Source organism: Rana temporaria, chromosome 1, assembly GCF_905171775.1.
Source record: "Rana temporaria chromosome 1, aRanTem1.1, whole genome shotgun sequence".
Lineage (NCBI taxonomy): Eukaryota > Metazoa > Chordata > Amphibia > Anura > Ranidae > Rana > Rana temporaria.
Genome location: NC_053489.1, coordinates 575464214 through 575478757, shown reverse-complemented (window position 1 = coordinate 575478757; position 14544 = coordinate 575464214). Strand labels below are relative to the sequence as shown.

The 14544-nt window shown below is 41.1% G+C and overlaps 1 protein-coding gene across 5 annotated transcripts in view; it reads right to left on the bottom strand.

Moving 5' to 3' along the window:
* LOC120922705 overlaps positions 1-14544 on the bottom strand; it is a 122651-nt gene that overhangs the window by 102546 nt on the left and 5561 nt on the right. For all 5 annotated transcript variants that reach the window (XM_040334756.1, XM_040334764.1, XM_040334750.1 and 2 more), the window contains 4 exons: positions 12812-12923; positions 8809-8883; positions 4987-5075; positions 2134-2290 (listed from right to left, as the gene is read on the bottom strand). In XM_040334756.1, the coding sequence (XP_040190690.1) occupies positions 2134-2290; positions 4987-5075; positions 8809-8883; positions 12812-12923 (433 nt within the window). The remainder of the gene's footprint in view (positions 1-2133; positions 2291-4986; positions 5076-8808; positions 8884-12811; positions 12924-14544) is intronic.

Here is a 14544-nt window from a genome sequence, read left to right as displayed (position 1 = left end):
GCGCGGAATTCTAATTGGGCAGGTAGGGGGCGTGTTTCATTTAAATTAAGCGCGTCCCCGCGCCGAACGAACTGCGCGTGCCCCGTCCCTAAAATTTCCCGGCGTGCATTGCTCTAAATGACGTCGCAAGGACATCATTGGTTTTGACGTGGACGTAAATTGCGTCCAGCCCCATTCACGGACGACTTACGCAAACAACGTAAAATTTTCAAAATTATACGTGGGAACGACGCCCATACTTAACATTGAGTACGCCACCAGATAGCAGCTTTAACTATACGCCGGAAAAAGCCGAACGTAAACGACGTAAAAAAATGCGACGGCCGCTCGTACGTTCGTGGATCGTCGGAAATAGCTAATTTACATACTCAACGCGGAATACGACGGGAACGCCACCTAGCGGCCGCAGAAAAATTGCATCTAAGATCCGACGGCGTACTAAGGTGTACGCCTGTCGGATCTAACACAGATGCCGTCGTATCTTGTTTTGTGGATACCAAAACAAAGGTACGACGCGCAAAATTTGAAATTACGCGGCGTATCAACAGATACGCCGGTGTAATTTCTTTGAGGATCTGCCCCAAAGTGTTTTCTTTTATTTTGAATAGAGTAGAGTAGGGACGGGTTAAAGAACAAGGGGCCAAATCCTCAAAATTCCTGCCTAACTTAACTTTTCCCATTTAAGTTACACTGACTTAAAATTTCTACCTAAGTGCCCGATCCACAAAGCACTTATCTAGAAATTTCAGGCCGTGTAACTTAAATGTCTCCGGCGCAAGGCGGTCCTCTTCTGCAGGGGGCGATGACAATTTAAATGAGGCGCGCTCCCGCGCCGGCCGTACTGCGCATGCTCGTGACGTAATTTTCCCGACGGGCAGCGCGCGAAATTACGTTACGTCGGGCTTTGTGGATTGCGACGGGACAATAAAGTTGCGTCGGGTAAAAAAAAAGTTACGCGCCGGGAAAAAAAATTCAAAATTTTAAAAAAAACGTGGCGATCGAAAAAAAGATCTGTTTTTACAAGGTGTTACTAGTTTACACTTTGTAAAAGCAGAACTAATTTTACGTATGCAAACGTAAACTTACACAGAAAACACAAAGCTGAAAAGCTTTGTGGATCTCCGTAAGTCCTCATTTGCATACGCAAAGCGGCATTTCGACTCTAAATGCCCCCAGCGGCGGATGCGGTACTGCATCCTAAGATCCGACAGTGTAAGTCTCTTACAGATGTCGGATCTTCTGCCTATCTTTGGAAAACTGCTTCTGAGGATCAGTTCCAAAGATAGGCACAGGGATACGCAGGCTGAACAGCAGTTCCGCCTGCGTATCCCTTTTGAGGCTTTGGCCCAATGTGTGTTTTTTTTCCTTCACTTTCTGTACTGTAGATGCAACGTTATCGCATTGCAAGGAAAATTCCTTCTAATGCCGCGTACACACGATCGGAATTTCCGATGAAAAAAGTCGGATGGACTTTTTTCGTCAGAAATTCCGATCGTGTGTGGGCCCCATCTGACTTTTTTCCCGTCGGTGTTTAGAAATAGAACATGTTTTATTTTTTTACGATGGAAAAAAAACGATAGGAAATGCCTACAGTCTGTGTGCAACTCCGACGGAGAAAAAACCCACGCATGCTCAGAATCAAGTCGACGCATGCTCGGAAGCATTGAACTTAATTTTTCCTTAGCCCCGAAGGGTCTGTTTTAGCAGAGCTTTCCTTAGCACTTCCTTACACGTCCTACACCTAAGACACTGGCGAAAAAACTGAGGTACTTCCCGGATGGGAGGGGCTATATGGAGGGGAACTGACTCTGATTGGTTGTGCCAGTGTCCAATCACCTCTGGTGAGCATATAACCCATTATGTAAAGATTTAATCTCTGTGTCCCATGGTGTACGATAAAGAAAAAACACACATTGTTCTTTAACCCCACCATCACTCCTGTGTGTGAAAGGTGGCATGAATGCATAAAGGACCAATATACAGAATAATAGTTGGAGTGGAAGCCCTGACCAAGCAGAGTAATTTCTTGTGGTCTTACGTACGCCCCTTAAAAAAAAAATTCCCTGGAGAGTATTTAGCTCTATTTGTTCTTCCTTCTTTACAATATGAGCCCCAAAATATCCGAATAGTTACCCCCACAATATCTCCTTCTTCTACTTCATATAACAAAGTTGTGCTTTGTCTTCTTGATTTTGTGTCTTCCGTGACTGCAGCTAAACGTCCAGATAATATTATATAACATTCACGTGGTATGTGGCCTTTTCTGATAACTAATGTTTTTGATTCATACCTAAAAACACAAAGATTATATAACTGATGTTACATGCTGTATTTTTTAATTATTCTCCAGTTCAGAATCAGGCAAACCTCCTAAAAAAGGGGACACTTTTAGAGCTGGTTCACACAGGGGCAACACGAATCTGGCCGCGACTTTGCAAGGCAACGTGGACACAATCTGAGCGCGCACCACAGCGCGACTTGGGGCAACTTACAAGGCCTCCAGGACAGGCGACTTTCCAGTGGCCAATCAAACAACAATCAGCTCTAGGGGAGGGAGGGTTTTGCCTGAGAAAACAATTTTCTCTTCCTGTATTGTTGCTTCAGTTAAGACACAATCCGACTTTGGAGGCGACCTCCATTGAAATCAATGGTTACAAGCCGCCTAGAAGTCGGATTGAAGTAGTACAGGAAATTTTTCTGAAGTCGGAGCGACTTCAGTAGTGTACATTAAGATGGCTCCATTCACTTCCATTGATTTTCTCAACAGCGCGACTTGGGGGGATTTCAATTTGGATCCCAAGTCGCCCCTGTGTGAACGGGCTCTTAGGATATGCTTAAAGTTTAAGAACCTCCTAAAATCATTTGTGAATATTTAGATAAGCTATCGCAAATAAATATCTGTGGAAAAGGCAGTTGGGGGTAAGTTTCATTTTTTTTTAATTGCATGTTCCTGCAGTTCTTGCAGTGCAAATGTGGCTCTCCAAAGATTGCTGTAGGAGTGCAGTGGTACAGCTCAATGATTCAGTTCCATGCACTTTCAGCATTTTGCTACTTTGTAAATGAGATTATTTGTTGCAATAAATGTCTATGGGGCCACCTATTTCAGAGACTGATTCAATTCATAACATAGCAAAGACAGAATGTAGAGTGCACAGATTGAAAGCACTAACAGTGCGGCTGCTCTTCTGACGAAACAGATTTCTCAATATTGTGAGGTGTAAGAAGTAAAGAATATCAGTAAAAATAATAAAAGGTCAGCAACTATACAGAAGAGAGTTCCACAAAGACTTGTGTATGTACATGTGTGCATCAAGCATCTCCATCTATTCAGATCTCTACCAGTGCAGACCCCGGAGTCATTGACACGTTCCACCTTTTAGGTCTCTATGTCAACAGACTTTGAGTTTGAGTAGATGACATTAGTTTTAGATGTTGCTGAGATTAGAATTCAATGAGAGGTGTTTTGTCTTGCAGTTGACATCCTTCTGGCTTAGACCTGCTTCTAGCAGGTTTTGCAATCCCTAAAGCCCCGTACACAGGATCGGAATTTCCGTTGGGAAAAGTCTGATGGACTTTTTCCATCGGAAATTCCGACCGTGTGTGTATGCCCCATCGGAGTAATTCCATTGCAAATTCTGATGAATTCCATCGGAGTTTAGATAGAGTACATGTTCTCTTTTACTCCGATGGAATTCCGTCGGAATTCCGATGTGATTTTGGTCGGACAAAGGTCCGACCGTATGTACGGGGCTTAAGAGTGCAAAACCCATTTAGATGCAAACCCCATTTGAACCGAACAAAAGCCCATCAACGCAGGTCCTTTAAGTGGCACCCACAGTTATTGACAGTTGCTTGTTGTTGGAGGGGAGTGCTCCATTACTGATTTCTTTTGTGGAGGGCTTTTTTTCAGGGGGAACTTGGTGGAACTCAGTTCCACCACCTCTGGCTCAGACCCTTTGGTGCCTGCTCACCACTCAATCACTTGTAAACACAGAAGTCTGTTTTTTGTGTTTACAAGTGACAGTTCTGCACTCTGTGTGTAACCCCCATAATCTCTGCACTCTGTATGTAATACAATCCTGGCATTTAATGCCCCTTTGAGACTCTTCTACTGTTTGTGAAATCTGACCACACCCACTATTTGATGTGATTTGGAGGGTTTGTGTGGGGGGAGAAATTTTGGGGGGGACATGGTTGAGTTACAGCACCTATTGTTTGAGAAAAAAAGCCCTGCTTTTGTGGCTGTCATGCAAGCCATAGGCCATGTAATGTCTCAGGATGAAACTGACGGAGGACTTCCTCATACCACGCACAGTGATTGTGGGTTTATTTAGCTGTCAGTAACTCCAGGTGTCACTTTGACAGATGGCTGAAAAGGTAAATGAGTGTCTTCCCTGTTCCTCCAGTAGAACACCAACACAGAGGGCAAATACTGCCATCCAGTCCAGTCAGCTCTGAACTGTGTAAGTTAAGAAAACAAACTATATAAGCCCAGGTAGTGAAGCAATATCTTCATCAAAGGCACAGTAAAATACAGAATGTCATCTGTATACATTTAGTAATTAAAAATAATATTTTATCTATTACTTTGGATCAAAAAACCCACATTTTCAGAAAGACTATAAATATGTAGTTTAATAAAAAAAATGCATATATATTTTATTTTGGCCAGGACCACAAATACATTTTAAAACATTGTATTTTTAATTTTCATATCCAGCCAGCAGGATAAATCTGAAAAAAACGTTACATTTGCATTTATCCTATACCTTACTTCTGCAGGTTTTCTTCATGCTGTAAGACGAGTCCCCTAAACCACTTTTCTTCACTGCCCGACTTGTCGCAACTCTCTGATATCATCACGTACAATGCAAGACCAGCAATCCTATACTGTATATGAGAACACAAGGGCCCATCCATAACCCAGGACATCGAACAGCTGATCATCGGCTGCCAGAGGAGACAGAAATAATGTAATACACTTACGCTTGATATATGGCATACTGACAAAGCTCCAGTTGCGTCTTGTCCTGAAGACCTTGAAAGGCTCGATTTTTCTTCAGACAAAACTGAATCTGTAAAAACAAAATTTCTTTACTTTCAACATATCATTCCGGCATTCTTGATTAAAGTAATTCCTTGAGTTCCCTAACTAATCACAGCAAGATGTAAGGAATGTTTTATTATAGGGTCTTTAACTAGAACAATTGTTTCAGAGGCATACAGTTGGTTCCATAAGCAAACAGTTTTTTTGCTGTCATTGTTCCATATTGCACTAAGGAAAAAAATCTGATTTGTTGTCAGGAGCATTAAGAATATATTTTTCCAAACCCTGGCATATATCAAGGAAATGGTAATCTGTATATACCACTGTCAGAAATGTTGGATTTGCAGAAAAGGAATTCTTTGCAAAACACACTTCAATACAAATATGAAAAGTGAATAGCCATGAACCTGCTTGTGTTTTTGCACAAAATAATATTTTTTCCTCTCAAAAAAAGAAAAAGATGTCAACATCTATGTTCCAGCCATAATTTACACCAGAATATGCTTGATCTTTGAAGCAAGCATGTTTAAAATATCTTTTATCTGGAACAGAAATTCTAATTTTATATAAGGGTGGGTATCCTTTTTTTTCAGCATGTTAAGAAATATCTACCATCTTAATTTACCAACGTTTTTTTGGTCTAACTGTAGTCCCCTAAACCAGGCAATATCTTGTTCTTTCAAGCTTTCATGTTTTCAGAATAAATTTGTTTTTTATAATTTCAAACTCTGGAGAGATGTTGGTTGAATTCTGCATAATGATACATTATAAAAAGCTGTTTGTCTCAAATGATAAATAATATCAGATTGATTTTGTGACTTTTGCCAACACATGCACACAACTACATTTAAGAAATCCAAAAATGATACATACAATCATATCTGCAATCCTTAAAATTTCTACAACTCTATATCTCAGGTTCAAACATTTATCAAACATTAGATACAGACATTTTCGTGGATGACATTAAACAGGCTATATTGTTTTTTGCCCCCTGAAAGTGTATAAGCATCAAAAATTGGTAGAACAAAATAGACGGAGCCTGAATGCTTCAAAAACATTCAGAAGGCTTGCATTTTATTAAGCACAATGCTTCCTTTTATTGGCTGAGAAGGAAGCCTTATATTCATTGATAAAAATACAAACCTTTTCCTGAATGCTGGAGAAGCATTAATACTGGCTCTATTTTCTTCTGGCAGCAAACTGAAAATCCTTCTCTCTAGGTGCCTGTACATTTTTTATTTTATTTATTTATTACAGGTACTTATACAGCGCTGCCAAGGTATGCAATGCTTTACATATATATTGTACATTCACATCAGTCCCAGTCCTCAAGGAGCTTACAATCTAAGATCCTGAACCCACATTCATACATACACATACTAGGGCCGATTATCTACCAGCATGTTTTTGGAATGTGGGAGGAAACCCGAGTACCCGAAGAAAACCCATGTAGCCACCCCACGCAGGCACAGGGAAAACATGCAAACTCCAGGCAGGTAGTGTCATGGTTGGGATTCGAACGGCGATCCAAGTGCTGCTAGGCAGAATGCTAACCACTTAACCACCGTACTGCCCTCTTGCCCATATGATTGTACCAAAATATTTTTTTTACAGAACTTAACTCTATGTTGTGTCTATGTTTCCTGCATCAAAACACAGCCATGCAGAAACCCATTGGTACTTTGGCATCATGCATTTCCATGTGCAAGTACGTGGGGGTGCCATTAAAAGTTAAAGGCACCCCTGCACATTTCCCTAAAGCACCGTATTTTGTGTGTAAGCGTGTGTGTGGGAATGTGGGTGATTTACATGCACTTTCACACTCACACAAATGCGAACCTATCCTAAGCCACAGGAGAAGAATTTAAAACAAAGTCTGGGTGTAGAAATAAAAAAATATTATAATAATAATTATAATAATTATTATAATAATAAAGATATATTTGCTTGATCAGGGCTAGATCTGGCAAACTTTCAGGATCATGTTCACAGTCAGGATCAAAGGTCAAGGTCAATATGTTTTACGTAGGGTTAAAAGAAATATATTTAATGTCAACGTTAGTGTGCTTAAAGCGGGAGTTCACCCATTTTTTTAAAAAAAAAAAATCTCCCCTTAGCTTCCTGCTCGTTTGGTCTAGGGGAATCGGCTATTTATATTAAAATATGTGCAGTACTTACCCGTTTTCGAGCTGCATCTTCTTCCGTCGCTTCCGGGTATGGGTCTTCGGGAGCGGGCGTTCCTATTTGATTGACAGTCTTCCGAGAGGCTTCCGACGGTCGCATCCATCGCGTCACTCGTAGCCGAAAGAAGCCGAACGTCGGTGCGGCTCTATACTGCGCCTGCGCACCGACGTTCGGCTTCTTTCGGAAAATCGTGACGCGATGGATGCGACCGTCGGAAGCCTCTCGGAAGCCTGTCAATCAAGAAGGAACGCCCATTCCCGAAGCCCATACCCGGAAGCGACGGAGAGGATGCGTCTCGTAAACGGGTAAGTACTGCACATATTTTAAAATAAATAGCCGATTCCCCTAGTAATAACGAGCAGGAATCTAAGGGGGAAAAGTGCCCTCTAAGGGTGAACCCCCGCTTTAAATACAACTCAAAATGTGCACTATTGCTGCAAACATCAAGAGTAGAGGAGTTTTGTTTTGTTTGTTTTTTGGTGGTGTGTCAAGATAATGTCAAACAATATATAGCTACATTTTTATTTTATTTTTTAAACGTATTTTATTTTAGGCAAATTTTCCTTTGTTATTAAAAAAAAAAAAAAAAGTCAGGAGATATTCATTACCATTTTTCACTAAATGAAAGCACAATTTATCCTAAAATAAAACGTTATAACCTTGGATACAGTGATATACTAAACCCAGGACCCTGCATTCACTATATCTGGTCTCCCACAGTACACAGAACGTGGAACTGCAATAGTTTTAGTAAATATTTACTGCTACATACCTTTTCTCATCAGCAGTATATAGCAGTCTTGTGACTTCCATTAATGTCTGGCTGAGCACTGGTTAAAGCTTGGAGGAGGTGTTTTCATTCTCCTCTGACTACTTTATGAAGCTGCAAGACCCCTGACTCTCTGTCTGGACCAAACACACCAAATTGAGCATATGCAGAGTGCCCCTAAGGCTCTACACTATCAGGAGATGGATTGTGGACAGTGGAAGAAGGGGAGGATCAGAGTAGAGTAGTAGCTTTTTTACACAATGCGGATGATTAACTCTGTAGGTTCCACACTGTTTATACCAAGCATGCTTTACTGCACATACAGACTGATTTTACTGTTGTGGGTTTAGTAACACTTTAAGTAGTAGTGATGATATTTGCAGTTTTACTAACACATGCCAAAGTTGCAAAGCAGGCATTAGGATTTCCATCATGAAAGGGTTAAGAGAGTTATTTCTGAATGTTTAGACTCTATTGTTTACTTGCAGACCATGCCGCCATTGCGCTTTACTTCCTTGGTTCATACAACAATGCACGGAATACAGCGTGTGGCCAGTTGTCATCTCTCATGTAGAGCTGTTTAGGTGAACAGGAGGCGTGTGTCAATAACGCCTAGCACCCGCACTGCTATTTGTTTAGACAGGTTCAGTGTGTCAGCGCAGGAACGCAGGTCAGCTGATGATAAGCTCAGTCTATTGAGTCAGTTGCAGTCATGGATGGATGGAGTGTGAGTAATTAATTCTCAACAGCAGCACTTATAATACTAAATCAATATTAGAGAACAAACACAGGGCTTTTATGATACCTGTCTCAGGATTTCTGGAGTTCTTTGCTTCGGACAAATAGATAACAGGCTCTTTAGCTTTTCAAAATCTTTTCTCTGAAAAAGAAGGAAGTCATTGCAGTTATGTTTACTGTAAGTATCTCCATAGCCACCAGCAATATTTCAAATAGCTAGCATACTATAGTATAAGGGTATGTGGTTAAAATAGGTACAACGCTTTTAACAAAAAACAATATGCATTTACAGTATGAGTGCATTTCTGTCAGTTATTTTTACTCTGCAATTTACTCTTTTCAGTATCTCATGCTGTACATGCTGACACATTCTATACATGAAATGATTGCTAAAAGATCCGTTTTCATACACACATACATAGACATGCTAGGGGTAGTCTTTTTCCATGCACAAAGTCAGTCCATCTATAATGTAAAACTGGCCCTGACAATACCCTACTGCCCGCTTGGTGGATAATTCTTGCCTGACCAGTGACTGCAGCCAATCTTTTTGGTAGTGACAACGGTATGCTGACAGCTGCTGGAAACCGGCTGTCAGAATACAATATTCTCTGCACTGTCTGTTTAACATGGATGGAGGAATCAGTTGGATATTTTTATTTAGCCCACAAGCTGAATGAAAAAAAAATCTATTCATGTAATCTGGTTTTGCAGGGGTTAATATGAGCCGCTCAATCTGACATAAACACTAGACAAGAGTGCAGACTATGCCCGCCCTTTCCACCCTCCTACTCCATTCATAGAAGCTATACTATAGCTTCCAACAATGAAAAGAGTTCTATGAATGAAGGAGGCCAACCTTTCATTTATCCAAAACATCCTTCATATATAGAGCACTTTTCATTGCTGGAAGTTATAGTACAATTTCTTTGAAGGGTGGAGCAATTGGAAAGTCAGCACTTTTGATGAGTGCATATGCAGGCCCAGTGGCTTGTATTAACCCCCACAGCACTGGAAGTTTACCATTGTGGGGGTATGGTGGGGGGGGGGGGGGCAGAGGATGGAAGATTTTACCTAGGAAACCAGCCCTCAGCACAAGGGACACTTCATTTAATGTAAGTATTGTCCCTTGTGCTGATTAAATATATTTTTTTTAACTTAAGATTTAAAGTATATTTCAACTCAAAGAAACATAATACATTGTAGCTCACCACTCCTTAGATGTGGTCGCCGCCATAGGTGTGCGCAGCCTATTGCATTAGGGTGTGCACCCAAAAAGCTTAAACACACATGCCTTTCTCTGCAGCCTCAGCTGCACTGGACAGTGAATGAATGGGAAGTGCTCTGTGCCATCCCATTCATTTACAAACTGAAGCATATTAAATACAGCTGGCTATCCTTCCGTTATGAATGGACACAGTGAGCGAGTGTATTCACTGTGTTTATTTAGAAAAGGAAGGGGCTGGCAAATTAAATATTTACTAGCCCCTTCTCCTACTCTCCATCCTGAAGCATCCCCCACAGCAGCCAGGGGGAGAGGAGAGGAGGGAAGCCAGCAGCACTGCAGAGCAGGGGGGCCAACATGGGGCAAAAACCCGAGAAGTAGGAGAATTGGGCACCACACATAATGATTAGGGTGTGCCTAGGTCGCCGATGTATCTATGCAGCAAGCCATGGTTATCATTCTGGCTAGACTTCAAACATGTCTTTCATTGCATATCTCCACTGTATGGAAGTGTATGGCATTAGTAATTTACAAAAAAAGTCATCATTGTTCTGCTGTTTTTTCAACTCACAAGCAACAAGAACACGCATTTCTGGCAAGATCACCAGGCATTTCCTCAAAATTTTGTTAGCCTGAAAAAAAAATGAATGCAGCCACCACATCTAATGAATTGCCTGCAATATAAAACAGTTTTTGTGTGACTTGACTACAGTTACAGCTTTGGTTTTTCTTTGCCAATACTGCCCCAAAAAGCATTGTCTGATAAAACAATTTCACTAGCTGCTGGTATATTAAGGGGTAGTGGAGAATGCTCTGAGGCATGAGCTGTGTGTGGTTGACATCGAGAACACAGAATGGAAACTGCCTGCAATTAGAGAGAATTTTTACTCTGCAAAAAAAATGTAATTGCCCTAAACCTATTGACTTTTCTTGATGATGATGTCCGGAAGATATTAATTCTGCATGCTTTTATTTAATTTTTTGTATGTAATGTTGCCCTCTAAAACAACTTAAAGTGGTTCTAAAGCCAAAAAGTTTTTTTATCTTATGCATTTCCTGCATTATGATAAAAAACCTTCCACTAGCTGTTCCCCCCAACCCTCCCTAAATACTTACCAGAGCCATGTATCGATCCAGTGCTGTGCCCATCTGCATCAGTTCTTGTCTTCTCTCACTCACTCTCACAGGCACAGAGGCAGCAGTGGGAGCCATTGGCTCATGTTACTGTAAATAAAACGATGTGAGGAAGAAGCGGGGCAGAGCCAGGCTGTGTGTGTGAGTAGATTCACACAATCTGGCTCAGGAGCGAGCCTGAACCTCTGAAAGTCAGATCTGCAACATGGAACTCTTTTGCCATTACTTATAGGAAGGTCCTTATATTATTCTTTGTAGACCCGCTCTCCCTTCATTAGGATAGCATAGTGTGACAGCATAAGTAGTTAACTGAAACATCCACTAGGAAGTGACTTCTGATTAAAAGGGAGAGTACATATATGTATAACATTGTTTTTGCTGAACCATTGTCTTGTGTCTTTGTGAGGAATTTGTTTGCTGAGTTGGTGCTGTTATCTCGGCTCAGCAGATTTATTACCTCTCTCTTTGAAATAACTTTCCCTTATTTGGTTCAAGTAAAATATTTCAGGACCTAATTATACTGAGTTGGTTGAACATTGCCACAAGGATGTCTGAACTCAGAGTGTCAGGTGGGTTGGAAGGTTCACCTGGTCATGGCCATGCAGATGAGCAGATAATTCTCAGCAGTCCCCTAGAGGGCCGTGCTAGCTCTGTTATTCGCTGTCGGACATCCTGTCGCCAACATCACTCGGATTGCCTGCCTGCCTGATCTAGGTCAGTGCCAGGGTTAGTGTTTGGGTCAAGTAAGGGTCAAAGGTCAGGGTGAGTATATTTTGCACAGGATTATTTTTTTTTAATTACCATCAGTGTCAAATAATGCAGTTGTGTTTTAGGTAGGACCAAAAAAATGCGCACTGAGCTGTACTTAGGATAAAAAAAAGAAATAACATACACATATGTGGTATCGTTGCGATAGTCAGGAGCAGGAGAATGTATTTTGGGTTGTTTTTTGGTGGTTGGTTATGGTAGTAACAAGAAATATACAGCTAAGTTTAAAAAATATTTTTTGTTTTACTATTTTGGGACAGTTTTCCTCTGATAATGAAAAAAAATCAGGAGATATCTATAACTATTTACTACCAAATGAAAGCCCAATTTGCCCGAAAAAACAAGGTATAATCCACCTGAATACACAAAGTAGTTGTGATGATATGTACGTTTTCACTAACACATGTCAAAATTGTAAAATTGAGCTTAGACATTTAGATTTGGTTTGGGTGTGAAAGGGTTACTACTGAATTCAATTATACGATGTTATACTTTGTATGCAATACTTCCGTACAAATGTTAGTATGATTGTACAAATGTTAGAAGAACCAAGTGAATCATGCTAAATAATGAGCTATTTATGAAACAGTAAATGACACACATGGCATATCATTTTGGATCAATTAGAATGCATGTTTGTAAAAGTTGAGCACTGCTTTTACAACACATAAAAGCAATTACATTGCAACATTGTTTACTAATGTTGGGAAAGGGTATTAGGGATAGTATTCAAAATGTAGCTTGGAGAGTCGTAGGCCCTTTTGTCATATTTTATTATTGGCGACCAGGAAACTGAAAAAATATATACCGGTATTTGCTGAATACACTTTAGTAAACATGAAAGACCAATGCCAACCACAAACTGACCTAAAATACTATTATACATGCTTGCTTTTCTTATTTATTATGATGTGTGTGATTAAAAGAACATCCTACTACATACCATGTTGTTTTTTGAAAAGCTGCTGATGTTGAAGAGCAGATCACGTCTGCTTTGGATCTGCATCTGAAGATGAAATAGTGCCCATTCCACAACACTGTTCCTTCCTATATATCTGTAAATGTATGGGAAAAATATAAATAAAGCTTCACAGGATGGAGCTTTGACAATAAAGCTTAACTAACCACTTCCTTACTGGGCACTTAAACCCCTTCCTGACCAGAGGACTTTTTGCGATTCGGCACTGCGTCGCTTTAACTGACAATTGCGCGGTCGTGCGATGTGGCTCCCAAACAAAATTAACGTCCTTTTTTCCCCACAAATAGAGCTTTCTTTTGGTGGTATTTGATCACCTCTGCGGTTTTTATTTTTTGCGCTATAAACAAAAATAGAGCGACAATTTTGAAAAAAAAAAAAATATTTTTACTTGTTGCTATAATAAATAGCTCAATTTTTTTTTTTTACGTTTTTTTTTTATCCTCAGTCTAGGCCGATACGTATTCTACATATTTTTAGTAAAAAAAAAAAAAAATCGCAATAAGCGACTGGTTTGCGCAAAAGTTATAGCGCCTACAAAATAAGGGACAGAATTATTATTATTATTTTTTTTTTTTTACTAGAAATGGCGGCGATCTGCGATTTTTATTGGGACTGCGACGTTATGGCGGACACATCGGACACTTTTGACACATTTTTGGCGCCATTCACATTTATACTGCAATCAGTGCTATAAATATGCACTAATTACTGTATAAAAATTTTTTTTTACTAGAAATGGCGGCGATCTGCGATTTTTATTGGGACTGCGACGTTATGGCGGACACATCGGACACTTTTGACACATTTTTGGCGCCATTCACATTTATACTGCAATCAGTGCTATAAATATGCACTAATTACTGTATAAATGTGACTGGCAGGGAAGGGGTTAACACTAGGGGGTGAGGAAGGGGTTAAATGTGTATCCTGGGTGTGTTCTAACTGTGGGGGAAGGGGGGTGACTGGGGGGGGTGACCGATCTGTGTCTCTATGTACAAGAGACACAGATCCGTCTCCTCTCTCCCCTGACAGCACCGCTGTCTGCGAGAGCCAGGAATGAGAGATGATCTCATATGTAAACATATGAGATCGTCTCTCATTGGCCGCACAGATCGCCTAGGAAACGGCCGCTCCGATTGGCCGTTCACGGCGATCTGTGACTGGCTGTGTCCAAGGGACACGGCCAGCACAGCAGTTCCCCGCTGCGCGCTCGGGAGCGCGCGCGGGGAACGCGAAAAGGGGCGGCCGTAAAAACACGGCCTCCCAGAGAAGTAGAGCCACCCTGCGGCCATACAAAGTCGTACGGCCGTCGGGAAGTGGCTAAACAAAGCTTGAAAATGTAAAAACTATTTTCTTCCCAAACTGTCTGTTAGCAATAGAACGTAACATTGTCAGGCCTCGTACACACGGCCGAGGAACTCGACGTGCCAAACACATCGAGTTCCTCGGCCAGTTCAGCACTGAAGCCGCCGAGGAGCTCGGCGGGACGAGAGCTCCCATAGAACAACGAGGAAATAGAGAACATGTTCTCTATTTCCTCGCCGAGCTCCTCGTCGGCTTCCTCGGCCGAAAGTGTACACACGACCAGTTTCCTCGGCAGAATTCAGCGAGAAACTCGGTCGGAAGCTGAATTCTGCCGAGGAAACTGGTCGTGTGTACGGGGCCTCAGAGGATGGGTAATAGACCAAATGTCCAGA